Raw genomic sequence first — 20,011 nt, forward strand, 5'->3', positions numbered from 1 at the left:
CAACTTCCGGTTAATGGTGGAATGCAAATGCCGGGAGCATGCCGGTTAACGTGCACTCTGTGGTTATGATGTGCAGTATATTGTTAGTGTTCACTCTATGAATTTTTTTAGGGCAGGGTGCTGCCCTTTTGATTGACAGCAGGTTCACGAGCCACGGCGATGCCATCTTGACACTGCACTGCAGAAGGGGTCAGATGCGTCAGTCCTGACTCACATCCCAACATTGCTTCCACCAATGGAGAGGTGCCCCTAGAGAGACACCCCTCCAAACAATACTTGATCCCAGCGCTGGTACTTTTTTATTTTTTATTTTTCATGGGCAAAAAAGTGGCGGCGGGTCTGTTACCCACGTTGAAATATGGGGCAGTAATGTCACTAGTCGCAGGCAAGGGGGTGGTCGGGACCTGCTGTTGCTTCTTCCCAACTCTTTTTATGCAATACATGCGTCTCCAGCTAAGCAAAAGGGGGAGTGTTGCACTTGTAGTGCACTATGGGAAATGTCATTTCTCAGCTCTAGATCGTTATCACGTGAATCGATTAGCGAGCACTTTGAGGCAAGCTCGGGCTCTGGTTGGTGTTATTGAAGGCGGGGAGCACACAGAAGGGCAGGGTGCATTTAAAAGCGTAAAAAACAGGCAGAAAGAAACCTAAAGGGAACACTAATTGTGAGTCATTTTGATTCCACCAGTTGTATTGAAAGTAGTTGGTAATAGAGGCATTGATTGGGTTAGTTGTGAAGGGTGGCCACCTGTAACAAATGATTACTTTCTAGCGGTTTTGCAGTCTTGGTATATAGGATGGCCTGGGGGCAATAGTCAGTGTATTGTCTGTATCTTGTCAAGTGGTGTGGTCATGATTAAGGCTGCGCTTTTGCGGTCGAAACGTCAATTTAATGTGTCACTACCTGTGATGTTGGAATAAAGTAAGAAACTTTTAAGATTTAAGAAAGAAGCTCTGGGCAGTGCAATTTAAGCTGTAGTACTTGGATTGCATATTAGATGGATTCTGCAGTTTGCTTTCTTTCTGCCTGCACTATCAGGTTGGACCCAATAGGTATTGCTAAACCAGCTTTACCTTCAGACCGGCCCTTGCTTGGAGCCCAAGCACCGCACATTGAATTTGATGTTCTTTTCATATTGGAATAAAATGTACTATGTTCTTTTCATATTGGAATAAAATGTACTAAATTATTTTGTGTGAGATACAGATATTAAGGTGCATAAACAAAAACCATAAGGCATTTCCATGTATGTCATGTGTGGCTTATCTAAGGGTGCAACCTAAATTTCTTCTACGATCCCCATGGCAGTCATAACACTGGAATGTTCCCTTCCCCCATAGAATTAGACAGGATAATTTTTCTCTAGGACCGCCCACCCTGGGTATAATAGCCTCCTCTTCCTCCTCCTCCTCCATGTCTTTTTTCCTGTCTCCGTTAGAGTTAAGACAGAGTAGGCTGTTATGTTTGTTTTAAGCAGGGTTACCTCACGCAGCATGGAGCTGAAGGGGTGGCTCCCCGGGGAGAAGAAGTGTCTAACTAGCTTTAGCTATGTTAGTACAGTGTTCCTGCCTGTGTACAACGCGCGGTGCAGGAGGCAACGCTATGGATACATTCGTGAATAATGGTAAAGTCCCACGTGGAGCATAGGTACCTGTTGCGGTGATGGTGCAGGAAGGCAGCAGGGCTGTATGCGCGCTCCATGTGGAGTAGATGCAGACCGGCTGGAAGCCGCGTCTGCACGCTCCAGAAATATCAGGCAGACGGGGCGGAAGTGTGCGCGTGCGTCACTTCCGCCTGAGACGCCGGAGGACGGGCGATAAATGCTTCCCCACGGAAACAAGGGGAAGCATATTGGTTCCGCTCGGCCATCCTGAACTAGGGTGAACCAGGGAACGGAGGGTTAAGGCGCCATTTTTAAAGACGCAATGAACAAGCGTGCTTTACACTGGATTCTCAGTGCCTGGCTGTCTGACCGCTGTGTGCATCATGTATGAGCCTTCTCCCCATAAGCCGGATAATGCCCCTCAGAGGTAAGCCCTTGGTTTTTGTGGGCATTAGTTGTTTTATTTTGTAGCATTACTACAGAATAGTACTTAGTGTTTTTTCTTTGTAGTGTGCCTATAGAACAGGATGAGGATGTACCTGCTATTCCTAAGAAGAGAACAGCCAAAAAGAAATTTATACAGACCAATTGCATGTCATGTGATAAATCCTTTGCATCTGCCCAAAAGAAATCTCTATGTGGAGAATGTGAGGCAAGACAGGACAGATTGGAGAAGAAAGAAAAGAAGTCAGATGTTCTTAGAGAACTCATGGACTGGATGAAAGAATCCTTTGTGTCAAAGCAGGAGTTTGTGCAGTCACAGACTCAGAAAAGATCCAGAACCCAGGCAGAGTTTAGCCAGGAGGAAGGTTCAACTGAAGAAATAGAGGGTGACAGAAAGGATTGTACAGATGAAGGCGAATTAGAAGATGTGAGATCCTTTAATTTGGAACTAGTGGAAAATGTATTAAAAAACATTTATAAAGCTATGAATTATAAAGAAGAGCCAGGCACGTCGGAGGCAAAGAACCCATTATTCGAGGATAGGGAGAAAAAGGGAAGAACTTTCCCGGTTCACAAAATGGTCAGGGAGACCATTTCCAAGGAATGGACAAATATGGATAAAAAATTGACTCTGGGGAATCGTATTGAGAAGATGTACCCATATAAAGATGACGAGTTCCTGGGATGGTGCTCTATCCCTAAGGTAGATGCTGCTGTAGCAGAGCTGACCTCCAAGTCTACTATCCCGTAGAGGACGCAGCAGCATTTAAGGACTCAATGGATAGAAAGATTGAGAATGGACTTAGAAAGGTTCATACGGCATCAGCTGGGTCTCTTAAAGCTACGGTAGCAGTCGCATCAGTGTCCAGGGCCCTGAGACTGTGGGCAGCTAACCTACAGACAGACATAGAAGAAAGAATCTCTAAACATTATGTACTGAAAAGTTTGGATGTGATGCAGAAATCCATAGATTACCTGTGCGAGGCCTCTCTAGATTCAGTGGCCTTTGCGGCGAAGACTATGGCGGCAGGGGTAACAGCAAGGAGAGCCCTGTGGCTAAAACCCTGGAGCGCTGACGCGAATTCCAAGAACAAGCTGACTACTCTGCAGTTTGAAGGGAAATTTCTTTTCGGCTCGAACCTGGACACAATGATACAGAGATTGTCAGGATAAAAATCTGTACATCTCCCACAGGACAGGAAGAGTCGCTTTCCGTACCCTAGCACGACCAAGCAATCCTATAGGGATTCTAGGAGTTATAGGCCTGGTAGACCCTACTATAGGAGAGGTGGAGCAAATACTTCGCGGCAAGCTTTTCGTCAGCCCTTTCGCGGGCGCTTTCAGCCGGACAGAGGAAGATCATGACTATGTCCAAGAGACAGTGATAGGAGCCAGACTCCTCCAGTTCGGAAGTCGATGGGAGAATACCATATCCGACAGATGGGTACTAAGGATAATCCGGCAGGGTTATCATATCGAATTTATGGAAATTCCGCAACAGAACAGATTCCTAACATCCAGGGTACCTATAGAAAAAGAAAAAAGGTCAGCTTTATGCTCCAAGATAAGTCAACTACTGGAGCAGGGAGCGATCGAGTTAGTACCCAAAATTTACCACAGGAAAGGATTCTACTCCAATCTATTCTTGGTGGAAAAGAACAGTGGAGGATTCAGGACGATCCTGGATCTCAGGGATCTGAATTGTTTTATCAAGAAAATAAAATTTGGCATGGAGAGTCTGTCATCCAAAATGACGGGCATAAGACAGGAAGAATACTTAGTATCAATCGACCTCAAAGACGCTTATTACCATATCCCAATTTGTCTGGAACACAGAAGGTTCCTGAGGTTTTATGTGGCCGGTCAGCATCTTTAATTCACGTGCCTCCCGTTCGGGTTAAGAACATCCCCAAGAGTCTTCACCAAAGTTCTGATTACACTGGTAGCGGAGATGAGAAAGCAGAAGGTCCAGATCTGGCCATACTTGGACGACTTATTGATAGCTGGGAGCTCAGTGGAAGAAGTGAAGCGAAGTCTGAATCTGGTCATGGAAACCCTGCAAAACCACGGATGGGTGATAAACAAAGACAAAAGTCAATTGATACCGACCAGAAATATTCTTTTTTTGGGGGTAAGGATAGATACCAAAAATTATTCTGTAGCCCTATCACTCGAGAGGTGCATGAAAATGAGGCAGTTAATTCTGGAAATCCTGCAAAGAAAGAAAATTCCCCTAATAAAAGGGGTACAGTTACTAGGAATGATGGTTTCCTGTATAAAAGTGATTCCGTGGGCTCAGTGGAATTCGAGACAGCTTCAGTGGTTCCTTCTGCCTTTGCTAAAAAGAGGCCTAAAGGATCATCATATGATAGTGTTATCGAGTCATGTGAAACAATCTCTGAGATTGTGTATTCAGGACTTGGAAAACAAAACCTCAAGTTTAGAGAACCCACAGTTCCTGGTCCTGACGACGGACGCCAGTTTAGTGGGATGGGGAGGTCATCTCGGGAAGATGTCGGTCCAAGGAACTTGGTCCAAGAAAGAAGCAAAGAACTCTTCCAATCTCAGAGAACTGCAGGCAGTCTGGGAAGCTATGTGCCAATTAAGATCCAAGATTCGGGGCACACATCTAAGAGTTATGTCCGACAATGTGACGGTAGTCGCACACATAAACCATCAAGGCGGGACCAGAAGTCTGAAATTGATGAGGATGTCGGAAGAAATTATGAAGTGGTCAGAGAAGAACCTAAGGTCAATCGCTGCAACTTATATTCCAGGCAAGAAAAATGTCATAGCAGACTATCTAAGTCACAAGACTGTGTTACCAGGGGAATGGGAGCTGAACGGCGAAGTTTTTCTACAGATAACAAGGATCTTTGGAACGCCAGAAGTGGACCTGATGGCCACCTATTCGAACAGGAAGGTGAGCGAATTCTACGCAAAGTACTATCATCCTCAGGCGAAGACGTTAGACACTTTCTCAACCAAATGGGCGTTCAAACTGGGATACCTGTTCCCTCCATTCCCTATGATAACCAAAGTACTGAAAAAGATCAGGGAAGACCAAGTACTAGTACTGATAATTCTTCCACACTGGCCAAGAAGAGCCTGGTTTTCGAATGTCCTAAGGATGGCGATACAAGGACCGTGGCAGCTGCCAAACAGGCTGGACCTTCTACATCAGGGGCCTATGCTGCACCCAGAGCCGGCGAGTTTACAACTAGAGGCATGGAAATTGAGCGGCAGATCCTAAAGAGACACAATTTGTCACCCCAGGTGACTGAGATGATGCTGAGAGCCAGGAAGAAAGTCTCTTCGGAGGCTTACTATAAAACCTGGTATAAGTTTATCAGTTGGGGACAATTCAAAGATGACTTTGCAGACATTCCGACTGATCAAGTATTGCAATTCTTGTTTGAGGGTTTCCAGATGGGGTTGGCCACAGCAACTATTAAGGCACAGATATCTGCATTAAGTGTATTATTGGACAGGCCTCTAGCAGAAGAGAGAATTGTTAAGAGGTTCGGCAGGGCGATGAAGAGTATCAGACCGCCGATTAAATCGATTGTGGCCCCCTGGGACCTAAACCTGCTCCTGACGGTGTTGACAAAGGATCCCTTTGAACCACTGGAAGATTGCCCGCTAAAATATCTAACCTGGAAAGTGGTATTTCTAGTAGCTGTGACTTCAGCTCGACGAGTCAGTGAGCTTCAGGCACTGTGGATGGAGGAACCGTATTTGATAATATTCCCTGATAGGGTAGTCTTACGGACACATCCAGATTTCATTCCCAAGGTGGTGTCAGCTTTTCACCTAAACCAGGAGATAACCTTACCTGATTTCTATCCTCAGCCTAAAGATAGAGATGAAGAGGTTTGGCACACGTTAGACCTGGTGAGAGGGATAACGTTGTATTTGGAAAGAACAAAGGCCTTCAGGTTAACTAAGCACCTGTTTGTGATTCCGGAAGGAATAAAAAAGGGCAAAGCGCCTGTGAAGCAGACCATATCTCGTTGGATTAGAGAGACCATCTTATTCGCTTATAAGAAAGAGGGCAAAGCACCACCTTCCATTGTGCAGGCACACTCTACCCGGGCAGTGTCTACCTCATGGGCAAATAAGGCGAAGGCGTCAACAGCTGAGATCTGTAAGGCAGCAACATGGTCATCTATCCATACTTTCTCGAACCATTATTCACTTAACGTTTCTACTGCCCACTTTGGGACGCATGTATTGCAAGAAGCCCTTATGGGCGAATGACTATATATAAAATAATTCATGCAGTATTTAGCCCTCCCGTGTGTTTACTTGGGTATGTCCCAGTGTTATGGCTGCCATGGGGATCGTAGAAGAAAGAGTCGAATTATACTCACCGATAATTCCTTTTTCTTCCTAGAGATCCCATGGCAGCCACTGGTTTCCCCTCCCTATGTTATGTATTTTTCTCCAGGACATATTTCGGAGACATGAAAAGACATGGAGGAGGAGGAAGAGGAGGCTATTATACCCAGGGTGGGCGGTCCTAGAGAAAAATGATCCTGTCTAATTCTATGGGGGAAGGGAACATCCCAGTGTTATGGCTGCCATGGGATCTCTAGGAAGAAAAAGGAATTATCGGTGAGTATAATTCGACTCTTTGTGTTCCTTGAACATTCTCCCACCTTTCCTGACTTAAATGTGTTGTAGCGGGTAACCGAGGACAACCATGCAGGCATGCATGTGATGCCTTTTGTGTATGTTTCACCAAAACATGCCCTTCGTACTATGTCTTTGGTTAGTTGTGCTGCTCTCTCTAAAATGGAGTTTGTCAATTTGGAAAAAGTAGTATCACCTAGTGTTAATGGTTTCATGTTCTTTATTTTGCTTTTCTCTTTTACCTAGACACAACAAAGCCAATGAATTGGCAGAAACCAGTGTATGATTTAGATCCGAACAACAGTGGCAACAATGGGTTCATCAATGAAGATTTTATTGTGTGGATGCGTACTGCAGCGCTGCCGACATTCAGAAAGCTTTACGGCCTGATAGAAGTTGACACAAACTTACATGTAGCCCTAGCACCTGGCAATTACTCTCTACATATAGAGTACAGTATCCTTTTATGAAACAAGGGTTATTAACAAAGTTTATATTTCAGATGGTGTACCTAATTGACACAAAAACACTGATTTCTATTTTTTCTTTTATTATTGGTGTGTGTGTGTGTGTGTGTGTGTATATTGTTTCCTTTTGTACCTCAAATGTAGGTAAGCTTAGACCTACATTCTGTCATATCCGATCAACTGTCTAGACCAGGGGTAGCCAATTCCAGGCCTCGAGAGCTACCAACAGTTCACGTTTTCCAGCTCACCTTGCGCGTACCCAGGTGAACTCCATTACTCACTGTCACATTTAAAAAAAAATCCACATGTGGAGCTAAATACTTCACTTGTGATTCTGTGAGGAGATATGGAAAACGTTAACTGTTGGTAGCTCTTGAGGACTGGAGTTGGCTATCCCTGGTCTAGATCGGCCATGTCTAGTTGGATGCCTAAAGATAGTCAACGGTGTCTAGATCAACAGTAAGGAAAGTTGGATGCAAGCGTTAGGTTGGCGGGAACGCATGGCGATCGGACACTTTACACTTATTTGGTGTTCATGTTGACATAGTCACCTGGAAAACTTAATGCTCCAGTCAACCTAACACTTGCATTAACTTATTTGTTACTGTTGATCTAGACGTTGTCTACTATCTTTAGGCATCTAACTAGATGGGTGCTACTTAGCATGATTGCCCTTAACATAGTCTATCTAGACACCGTTGATTCGCTATACCATAACCCATTCTGTTACATCACTCTAACTGAAATTGTCTATTGCTGTCATGATATGGTGTGGGGGGGAGGGGTGGACTGCACACCCTTATTTTAAATCTAATGGGAGATGCTACCATGCTGAGATGTTGTCCCCACCAGCACATTTTGACACTAACACTGTGCACTTTCCCTTTAAGCTAGCACAGCATGTCCTTGCCCTGGGCCTTTTGGCTGGGGCAGGACAAATGAGGCTGGGGTCTCTTTTCTTATTTCTTTCTTTCTCTTCACCCCTCTCACGTTTGTCACTTTTTTTTCACGTTTTCTGTTTGTTTGGTCATGTTTTCTGGGGTGTAGGTACGACCCTTATGGGCTACCCACGTGCCAAACCTCTCTACTTTGGGGGAGAGCTGATGTCCCTAGGGCGACCCCTGAGCCGCAAGGTGAGGAGGACCCTCCTGCCCTAACCCTTCCGGGGGTTGAGGGAAGAGGGTCTCCGAGCTTCAGTGAGGAGGACCACTGATCCCTATATTCCCCTCTTGGGGCTTTTGGCTGAGAGGGGTAAGGGGGGCCCTTCTCCTTGAGGAGAGTATCCGTATGTACGATTTAGGTCACTGCACTGGGTGTTTGGAGCACCACCTCGGGCAAAAAAAACCAGCCATTTATGGTAGATTACAAGTTTTTCCTGTGCATCTCTATGGGGTACAAGGCAATATTGCCTTCTACTTATTGTGTTCTGAAATTATGCATTGCAGCAATTGTGCCTCCTTTGACACAAACATGGACACTTCTTGCTACCCTTCTATGAAAAAATAACCCATACTTTTCATTGACATAACTTGAATGTTACCACATACAGCAAAGGAGCCACTAAACCAGTGATGGCTAACCTTGACACTCCAGCTGTTGTTGAACTACACATCCAAACATGCCCTGCATCAGTTTTAGCATGGGCAAATAGCAAAACTGTAGCAGGGCATGCTGGGATGTGTAGTTTAACAACATCTGGAGTGTCAAGGTTAGCCATCACTGCCCTAAACATATTCAAGCCTCTTCCATTTTCACAGCAGGTATGGTGTTCTTTTATTTTATAGTATTAATGTTTTTTCATCTGTGAACATAGTGCCTAATTCAGACCTGATTTGCAGGGCACATTTTGTTTGCAAGTCGGGAAAACAGTGTGCACGGCAGGTGGGTCAAAAGTAATCTGCTCTTATGCACCCAAACATAAGTAACCAAACATCAGTGCATATGCTGGTATTTGGAGTTACAGATTTCATTGTCAGAAGTATGTACGTGTATTGTGTAGTGTGACAAGGGTTCCATCCTTTTTACCTGGTAGGTAGGGTATCAACATACTTTTGACCATGTTGTGTATGTATATATGATATGTTTTTATTGCAGTTTTCCTATACATTTCTCAGATTACCCCGTTCTCAGTTTTGATGGTAGAAAGAGGATGATCCTAAGCACAATCTCCTGGATGGGGGGAAAGAATCCATTTTTAGGAATTGCATACATTACCGTGGGATCCATATGCTTTTTCTTGGGTGTTGTACTGCTTATAATACATCATAAGTATGGAAATCGGAATAACAGTGCTGATATCCCAAACTAAGGGTTTGAGTCATGTGTTGCATGTGCATTTAAAGTCTGAGCTGCTTTGTGTGCTAGCTTCCTGCTATAGTATAATAATGATGGGCTCATATTAAGGCCATTTTATTTATTGTTCCCTGCAGTAACTCCATAAAATGTCAGTACAAATTTAGACCAATAAAAATGGAAGCTTGGTATCCGATGGCCAATTTCTCTTGCAGGTTTTTATTCCAGCATTATAATACAGCTGTTAATGGCTGTACAGTTTTAAGACACTTTAGTTTTTCACCTTTTTTTTGTTTGTTTACTATACCAATTTTTTATGTTTTATTTTTTCCAATATAGAAGACTTGAGTTCATATAGAATCAAACCAAATAAAATGGATGCAAAACCTAGTACAAAGTCTCTTGGTATGGCTTTTTATACATGGCTGCAAGAAATCTTCTACCTACCTTTTTTAGGCTTTATATTCTGGGTATCTATTTAAAAAGGTAAATATTACTTGCACAGATTTTTTTTAATTAAGAAAAATTAAGCAGAACTCAAAAACAAATGAGCCATCACATACATTTTACAAAGTATTCTATCCCTCTAAAGGTGCCCACACACTAGAACGATTTTTGGGCCGATTGGCCGATTTTCGATAAATCGGCCAACATATCAGCCGATATTTACCGATAATCGGCCGATGCTCGCTCCCGTGGATCTTTTGCTAAATCTTCTGATCTTACGTGCTGCACAAAAGATCAGAAGATTTAACAAAAGATCCATAGGAACGCACACGGGATCTTAAGAGAAATCTTTGGTAAAGATGTGCACTTGCCTGAAATCTTTTGTCCAGATCGGACAAAAGATTTGAAGGCTAATTTATGCGCACATCTTATGATCGCAGATCTTTCTAGTGTGTGGGCACCCTTAGGCTTGATGCATTGTTTGTTAATTGATTTACTTTCTCTATAAATGACTGTATTTCAGGAAGTCTGTTACATAGCACACCTCATACCTCATTTCCACCAAAATGACCATAGATGTGTCCATTGTTTTTGAACTCTCCAACGTTACTGTTCTCTGTCACAGTAGAGCTGTTGATGATTCCATTGCAATAAACCAGCCCTTTCTCTTCCTCCTGTAACTGTTCTCCCTTCCTTATCTTAATCCCCTACAATCTTACTACATCTGTTGGGTTTTACCACATTTACAGATTATGGATTTATGTACATATCACTGACTTTGTTTTATTAAGTCTGTTACTGTTCAAGCTAACTGGAAGGACCGTTTGGGCTACTTGGAAGGATGTCACAATTACCAAACCGGAGAAGCAGCTTTTACAGGATTTGACAAAATGGCTACATTTTTACATAGCTGGCAAATCATTTAGTATAGACGTATTTTTTAGCTGATTCAATTAGTGATGAGATTCCATGAGCACCTTCAATATTAATATAACACATCTGTGAAGGAAATGTTAATGCTTGCACCCCAGTAACTTTATCATCTCATAAATACCTGTATCTGCATGTACCTTGCTTTTGTTTCAGTCTCCTCCATAATTGGCTGCTTCTTATCAAAAATGAAGTTAAAAAGTTTTGTAGGACATTATAGTTCTCTAATTGGAAAAACTGGGGAGCTATAAAACTCAACTTTGTTTTTGTTTTTTTTATGTCCGCCAAATAATGGTAGTTCTTTATTTTCCAGCAATGCAGTTTTGTGTTGCTCATCAGCAAGAGGGGAAGTAACAAAGTAGCATTTGTTTCCTTTAGATCTGTGACAACATGAAGACTTTTTTTTTTTGCCTGCATTGGGTTTTTTGCTACATTTTTACTTTGATTTGCTTGTTTATTGGGTGTACATGGTGATGGGTCTTTATGTAGTTTAATAAATGATGTAAATGTTCATGAAAACTGCTTTATCTTAAATTATTTTAGCATTCCTTCCATGCTGTTCTGTTTCTTTGTAATATTACTTGCCAATAACATAATTAATTGTACAAAAAATAAATGTACTACTTTTTATGTCTTGGCTTTGATATTTTACTGTGTTTTTTTTTCCAAGGCAAAGTTTATGCATATTTTTTTTTTTTTGTGTACAGTAACTGCATGCTTGGGTCAAATGTGTGTTGCCTTTTAGTTTTATTGGGGCAGATGTATTAAGCCTGACGAAGAGATAAACTGGAGCTAAAGTGCAAGGAGATAACGCACCAGCGAATCAACTCCCAACTGTCATATTTCAAACATAGCTGATTGGCTGGTGCGTTATCTCCTTCCACTTTATCTCCACTTTAACTCCAGTTTATCTCTTAGGCAGGCTTAATACATATGGCCCATTGTTCCATATGGAACAAGCCACAAGTAGTGATTGCAGTGTTATATTTGAAACCGTTATGTTTTGCTTCCTCCAGTTGTCTTTGCCTGAAATTATATAGAATATCACATGCAAGAGCGATTGTAACAATCTTTCATAACCCATAATCTATTGTAAAATTGCATCTGAGCATTGTGCAGTTAGTGTTTGCTCTAAGCTAGTATTGCTAATTCTACTCTTATTGTATTTACTTCTGCCAATGTCATAATTTATCCAGTATCCAATCTTAATAATTGATCCATTGGAAGTCCCTGTACAAGAAATATTAGCAATTCAGTCACGATTACTGCACACCTCCAGACAGCTCCATCATGTCCAAATTTGTAATTTCTAGGGCAAGATGGTTTGTTACGTGTGACACGCTTTGCAGATTAACCAATGAGAAGTAGACACCAAAACTTTATGGGGCAGGGGGAAATCTTATATCCCTTTTAAAGGAATATGTATTTTATGCATTTTTGTTTCAATGCAGTTTTAAAAAAATAAAACTGAAATGTCTCTTCTGAAATTATATTTTTAGCTGCCATTGTTAAAAAATTCTCCTTTTTTTTTTCTTCATGTCCATCCGTTTCTCTAGTACTTTCTTCGGTTAATAAATTATGTTTAGGAATGTACTCCTTGTACTGTCGTTTAATAAGAATCCTTGTAATGTTTACTGTAACAAATACAGCTAAACATCTTACAATTGCATAAAATCATTCCCATTTTACTGTGTAATCATGGTTTATGTATAAAGTTACACAAGTGAACGGGACATCTCTGAATGCCACATGAATTGGCTATAACTTATTATGTGCTTCAAATTTGTACACCTCCTTTCCAGTGGTCTTCAGATAAAACTTTTCGTAAGGCACCACAAGTTCTATAGTTAACTGATCGTGGGAACTGGTACAGATAATATATAAATGAATTAACATTGTGCATTAAAGACTTCTTTGTGGTCAAGTGTGGGCTCATCTTCTGTGTATACCATAAGACTGTAGTGTAGTGAATGAGCCCCATTAGTCCTCTGCAGTAAAAAACAAAAAACCCCACAAACCTTTTCTACCACTTTCCCACTGGACAAAAAGATTGGTGAAGAGCTCTTTCTGCCCTCTGGGAATTTAAGTCCCTCTATTTCCCCAATCCCACTACCTAGAAAAATGGGACACTCTTATTTGAAAGAGGGGAGATTACTTTTTCAAACAATGTGCCCATATAAAAGTTCATGTCTGCATTACAAAAATATAATGTCTCGGCATGGAGGAAAAGCCTAATTTTTTCTGTATATTCTGTACCCATGTACTATATAAAACCGCAGAGTCCTCACTTTTAAATTGTGTGCCACTAGTAGCTGTAGTCTGATCACCAGATATTACCATGCAATGTGGAAAACAGGTCTTTCATATATGGGTGGATCAGGCCCATAATTGAATTTATAATTATGGGGCCAAAAACTTAGGAAAGAGTCCCCTAATTCTAAATATGTTGTGCACTTCTCCGTTATTGTTTAGTCATCAGGCGGTTTATGGTAGTTAGGTTGACAGCACTAAGGTCGACATGGGCTAAGGTTGACACATTAATAGGTCGACGTGGTCAATATCGACAGTCAAAAGTTCGACATGGGGGTTTAATGTTTTTTTTTTTTGGAGCTGACCTGTGCGGACAGGCAGTATTTCATGCCCTACCATCCACTAGGACATTGTGGGAGAATAAAATACTGTGCCAGAAGCATCGTGAGCAGATGCGGTGCACTGATACGGTGTCCATATTGACTGTCGACATTCGGGTCAAAAAATTTGAAAAATCCTGTGTTGAGATTTTCACTGCTGACATAATGCATGTGTTGACCTAAGCCCATGTTGACCTTAGTGCTAATGACCCATACCCATCTGAGAGCAGTGCCCAGTGCTGTGGAAACAGGTTTTGCACAAATGGGGAAGGACATCTCCTCCACACACACACACACACACACACAGACATCCTGTCTTGAAAAAGTGCATGTCCTCTAACGCCGGGTACACACCAGGACGATGGTGCTCGTGAGCGGGTCGGCACAGGAACGTACGACCCGCTCACGAGCTACCGCGAAAATGCCCCTAATGTGATCGTGACCTCCACACACTACAATGGTCATTTCTGCTGCAGCAGGTAGGATCTCAGAGAATACCGACCCGCATATCAGATCGGGATCACATCAAAAGGGCAGCGACATGGCCCAAATCATGGCCGATTTACATACAATCGGTCGAGATTGTATCTGCCTCATTTTGGGCCATATCGTCCTAGTGCGTATCCCACATTAGTATTGTCTGGTGATCACCAGAAACAACTGAGACACACACAGAAAAAAATTAAGCAGAAGGTGGATCTAAAGCCAAGATCTTCCCCCATCGTTCGGCCAAAAGTAAATATAAAGTAATCCCTCATATAATGTGGCAATTTGACTAGTTTTTGAACTTATAGAAAAGTGTTGAAATCGAAATGCCTTTTTTTTAATACATGAATTCATGCAAGTTCCCTACATGGATCAGCTGCTCACCTCACAGGGTATTTAACCCTTTGAGTGCCAATGGTATCCTCAAAATACTCGCTTAAAATGCAACCATTGCTCATAGGGACTGTTCTTGTTTTGTTGTGTTATAGTTAACTAAAGTACAAATAATTGGCTTGGCTGTATTTGTATTTATACTAAATGTACAGTCGCTCATAGTGATACTGGCATTTTAAAAGGATGGTTTGAGGATTGCACACCGCAATGTTGGCACTCAAAGTTAATGCAAACCATACTATGACATTGAGGTACTCTTTACCTAGAAGGGCGCCCACGATTGGAATCGCGTGCGTCGGGGGTAAAAAATCGCGGGTAAATCGCGGGTACATAAAAATCGGGTGCCCGCGATGACCGCGATTTTCGCATAGGGAACAATGTTAAAAAGGCTGATTGACCGCGATTTTAATGTAAAATGCCTCAATGCCCGCGATTTGGACATAGGAATCAATGTTAAATGGGCTACAGAGCCCAAATAGGCACAATTAACCCTTAAATGTCCCCCCAATTTTTTAACGCCACCCCACGATCCACGTCAACCCGAAGCGTGGCGAGCGCAGCGGTACGCGTCCTCCGACCTTTTCATGCCCTACTATACACGTCGGAGTGGAGTTGAGAATAGAATAGTGTGGCGAGCGCAGCGAGCCACCGAGGCCCGAAGCGTGGCGAGCGGACGCGGATACCTTCACAGGTAAACGCGTCCCTTCGCGGACTTCACAGGTGTCCGCGTCGCCGGGTACGCGTATAACTGTGAAGGTATCCGCGGCCCCTCGCGGGGCTCGCTGCGCTTCGGGCCTCGGTGGCTCGCCACACTATTCTATTCTCAACTCCACGCCGACGTGGATAGTAGGGCATGAAAAGGTCGGAGGACGCGTACCGCCGCCCCTCGCGGGCTCGCTGCGCTCGCCACGCTTCGGGTTGGCGTGGATCGTGGGGTGGTGTTAAAAATTTGGGGGGACATTTAAGGGTTAATTGTGCCTATTTGGGCTCTGTAGCCCATTTAACATTGATTACTATGTCCAAATCGCGGCCATTGAAGCATTGAATGTAAAATCGCGGTCACCACTAAATTTAACATTGACCCCTATGGGAAATCGCGGTGATCGCGGGCATCGCGTCACGGCCGTTAATGTACTGCCCGCGATCACCGCGATGGGCGCCCTTCTAGGTAAAGAGTACCGACATTGATTATCCAGCAGCCTCCAACCTTAGCTGGGTATGACAAATTACAGAGCTGCTGCTGCTCCACTGCATACATGACTGACATCTCTCAACTGAAGTTTGAACTGCAGTTCTGTAATGTATTCACTTTATATACCTTGACAAAGGGGCATACCGGGCCGCACACACACTAATCTTTAGTTAATTGGACTCTGCATATGACTGAAGTCCACGTAAAACTGGCATAAATATTAATGTTAAGTTTTAAGATCTTTCCTCCTCTCTGCAAAAACTGCTCACTCTTGAAATAGCCCTTAATGAAGTGGCTCCAGCAATCCACCACACTCCACGTAGGCCTAGATGTTAACTGTTGCACGCTAAATTAACACCTAGGTAAACATGCATAAAGTTGAATGTAAATGGTTCCAAGCATCTTGCTCACTAATTCCTATTGTAATCTGCCGAATACCACCAAGAAAGCCTATTTCCAAATGCTCATCTATGCTAAAGCCTGTAACCCCAAGTGACTTTTAACTACCTTTAAATCACCTCTGAACCCTCCCCACCAGCCACTTTCAGCGTGCAAGACCTTGCTTCCTACTTCTAGGATGAGATCGGAGATGAAATTCTATGCTTTCTCTTTATTAATAAAATAGATTAATCAAACAGATTAATAATGCCAACATCTAGTTGTAGAATGCTCTTGATAAATGTTTCTTCAAAGCTGATTGGTTGCCATAGCACACTTCTCCACTCTAATCACAGCTTCATACATGTATCCCAGTAACACTTAAGTACTAATAATACTGTGGAGCAAGAGTTGGTGTAGGTTCTGCAGAGAAAGCACTTGGACTTGCTATGGCAACCCCCCTCCCGAGGAATAGCTAAGCAATAACGGTGTATTCTGCATTCATCGTTCTTGGTCTTATGCAGCAGTGTAGTTTTACACAAACCCCTTCCCCACAGACAGTGGGTGTAACTAGAACTTGGTGGGCCCAATAGCAAAATCTTAATAGGGCCCCCTTTCCTGGAGAGAGAGAAGTAGCTAAGAAAAAATTGTCCGAGAGAGTCAGTGGTTGCCAGAGAGACGGAGTCAATGATTGTCAGAGTATCAGTGAGAGAGTTTAAGGGAGGAATTGTCAGAGAGGTAGAGTGTCAGGGAGAAATTGTAAGTGAGAAATTTGAGAGCGAGATGGAGTGTGTTTGTTAGAGATTGTAAGAAGGAGAGTGTCGGAAAGACTGTCAAAGAGAGAGCGAGATTGTTAGAGAGAGGTTGGCAGAGAGACTGAGAGATGGTCAGAGAAAGATGGAGAGATTTTAAGAGAGGGAGAGTGTTGGAAAGGTTGTCAAAGAGAGGGGGAGAGAGTCAATAAGAGAGAGGGTCAGGGAGAGGGAGACTGTCGGAGAGATACGGAAAGTGTGTCGGAGATAATTTCAGAGAGATGGAGAGAGTGGGAGAGATTTTCAGAGAGGAAGTGTCCAAGCAATTGGAAGTCTCCAATTATAGATGGAGCGCAGGGGCTCGCCAGAATGCCCCCGCTGGCGAGATGGTGCTCCATCTGACTGATGCGCGACAGTCCCACACACAACATACGTCGCAGTTTCTGGGTGGCAGGGGACGTGAACCCTGCTCATCTACGCTTCAGAGACAGGCAGGGTTGGGGGGGGGGGGGTGCAGGGAGGTGGGGACCAGCGGAGAGCTTCCGGGACTGGCAATTGGCGATCTGACTGCCAGACACCCGCTAGGTGGCCGGCGCTCCATCTGAAGCTTAATTTGTAATTACTTGCCTTCTGACACAGTGTATTCATTGTTAGGATCTGGGTCTTATGCCGCAGTGTAGTTTTGCACAACGCCCCCCAGAAGCAGTGGTGGGAAGAACTACACCACCCAGCAATGGCCTAACTAGAACTTGGTGGCCCCATATAATTTTTCAGCAATTTTGCACCAACACAAAAAATGAAGTGTGTCAAAAAGGCCCTAATTAGTAATACTATTAAGCATGGTTGCCTACCTAAACCCTCTCCTTCAGGGAGAAAATCCTCTGCTCCTGGGCTTCCCTGGTAATGTATGACTGTTATCACCTGATGTTAAACACCTTTCTTATCAATAACCTAGCTCACCACAGGTGATGGCAATCATACATTACCAGGGAAGCCCAGGAACAGAGCATTTTCTCCCTCATAGAGAGGGACAGGTAGGCCCTGAACAAGTGGTAACACTGCGAAGCGCACATCGGCATCTTCAGCCGTACATGCATGTTCCATGTGTCCTCCCTGACTGATTGCTCACTATTTAGCATTATCCAAGACATAGCCCTTATAAGGGCTCTCACATACCAGTGCATACCTGACTGCCTCCTATACATACCTGATTGTTGTCCTACTGGTACTACACACCGCACGAATGCTTCTATGACTGCAGTACCATATAGTGTCAGCACACAGTGTCCACAAGGGGAAATACCAGCTGGGGGAAACCGTGACATACAATACTTTTATATGACGTGCTGCAGTGCATTATTACGCATAAACAGCCACTGACATTTAATCTCATTTTATATTATATATCCCACAGTCACCTCTGCTCCTAGGCTGTCACCACAGTGTGAACAAACAGCGTCTATGAGGGGAGCAACCCACTGGGGGGAGGCTGTAATGTAATACTGCAGTATATTATAACGCACAGCAAACATTTATTCAAAATAAAGTAGACCCACTGATCTGCGGTAATTATTCTCACCCATGGGATCTGTTAACACTAACATTTTTATACTGTATACTGCAGTCCTGTCCTATTAATGAGAAGGGCTCTAACAGATGTATCTTTGTATTGAGAGGGTAAAGGCCCATACACACTGGGTGATTTTTATCTGAAAGCCGCTCAAAACAGCAAGTTTAAGCGTCTTTCAGCTCAAAGCCGCCCAGTGTGTATGGCCCGGCAATGAGCGGTGATACACGCTCCCGCATCATCGCCAGGAAAGCCATTCATCTGCTTGTATTACCAGCAGATGAGCAGCTTTTTGGACAGCCGTCCGCCCCCACGCTCACATCCCCGGGCAGGGGAAAAGTGGCTCAGTGTGTATGCATTGAGTGACTCCCCCCCCCCCCCCCCTCGTACACGTTGCAATTTACTTAAACAGATTTTGCAACATTGTATCAGAAGAACCATTAGGTATGACTATTCTATCAATACTTTTTGAGGGAAGATTAATCTAAGGATTTAACAGGGGAACCTATATCACTAGAATTTAGAAATATACCATAAGGTGCCCAAACATACTGCAGTAGCAGCGTGTGGTGCGATGCGTTATAGACTGGATCGCATGCATTTTGCGTGCAAATCGATCCGCGGGCAGTACCGCAGCGTGTATGAGGGTCTTTAGATCTACAAGACATTTAATACAGGCAGTATCCAAGAAGCTGAACAACCGTACACTATAATAGGTAAATAAGGAACACACAACTTACGTGCTGTTTTAACATGCACAAAACTCACTTTGTCGGATGTATGTGTTTTAATTAGAGATGAGCGGGTCCGGATCTCCGGGATCCGACAGATCCGAATATCGCGATCCGAGCCAGCTCGGGAGTTCCCGCCTAAATTTCGGACCTGAAACGAGGCAAAACTTCATCATCGCGCTGTCGGATTCTCCCGGGATCTGGATTCTATATAAGACGCACGCGCGCCCCGCCATCTTTACTCCAGCATAGGAGAGGGAAGAGGGTGGTTGTGCTCTGTGCTGTGCTATAATAATAATATATTATTTTGCTGCTGCTCACTCGATTAGGGTCTGCAGGGGCTGCTGTACACAAGTCCAGTGTACAGGGGCTGCAGTGGCCAGTGTACAAGGGGCTGTACAGGGGCTGTGTTCAGTGTGACAGGGCTTGTGTCCAGTGTGACAGGGCTTGTGTCCAGTGTGACAGGGCCTGTGTACAGTGTGACAGGGTCTGTGTCCAGTGTACAGGGGCTGTGTCCAGTGTACAGGGGTTGTGTCCAGTGTACAGGGGCTGTGTCCAGTGTACAGGGGTTGTGTCCAGTCTACAGGAGCTGTGTCCAGGGGCAGTGTCCAGTGTGACGGCTGTGTCCAGTGTACAGGAGCTGTGTCCCGGGGCGGTGTCCAGAGGCTGTGTCCATTGTCCAGGGGCTGTGTCCAGTGTGACGGCTGTGTCCAGTGTACAGGAGCTGTGTCCAGGGGGGGGGGGGGGTGTGTGTGTGTGTCCAGAGGCTGTGTCCATTGTCTAGAGCAGGCATGTCCAACGTTGGCCCTCCAGATGTTGTGAAACTACACATCCCAGCATGCTTTGCCACAGTTTTGCTATTAGAGAATGCTAAAACTATTGCAAAGCACGCTGGGATGTGTAGTTTCACAACATCTGGAGGGCCAACGTTGGACATGCCTGGTCTAGAGGCTGTGTCCAGGGTGACGGGCTGTGTCCAGTGGCAGTGTCCAGTGTGACGGCTGTGTCCAGTGTACAGGAGCTGTGTCCAGAGGCTCTGTCCATTGTCCAGGGGCTGTGTCCA

At 44.0% G+C, this 20,011-nt stretch overlaps 1 protein-coding gene and 1 long non-coding RNA gene across 2 annotated transcripts in view; one reads left to right on the forward strand and one right to left on the reverse strand.

The window, feature by feature from the left end:
* The window catches only part of CDC50A (cell division cycle 50 P4-ATPase accessory subunit A), a 28,860-nt gene extending 16,448 nt beyond the window's left edge, over positions 1-12,412 (forward strand). Inside the window, exons 6-7 of the mRNA XM_083177184.1 lie at positions 6,930-7,139; positions 9,265-12,412. Coding sequence (XP_083033310.1) covers positions 6,930-7,139; positions 9,265-9,458 — 404 coding nt within the window. The 3' untranslated portion in view covers positions 9,459-12,412. The remainder of the gene's footprint in view (positions 1-6,929; positions 7,140-9,264) is intronic.
* Positions 1-20,011, reverse strand: part of LOC146064095 (uncharacterized) — a 157,713-nt gene that overhangs the window by 134,944 nt on the left and 2,758 nt on the right. The gene's annotated exons all lie outside the window — the stretch shown is intronic.

This window comes from Crinia signifera, chromosome 3, assembly GCF_055691185.1.
Source record: "Crinia signifera chromosome 3, ASM5569118v1, whole genome shotgun sequence".
Lineage (NCBI taxonomy): Eukaryota > Metazoa > Chordata > Amphibia > Anura > Myobatrachidae > Crinia > Crinia signifera.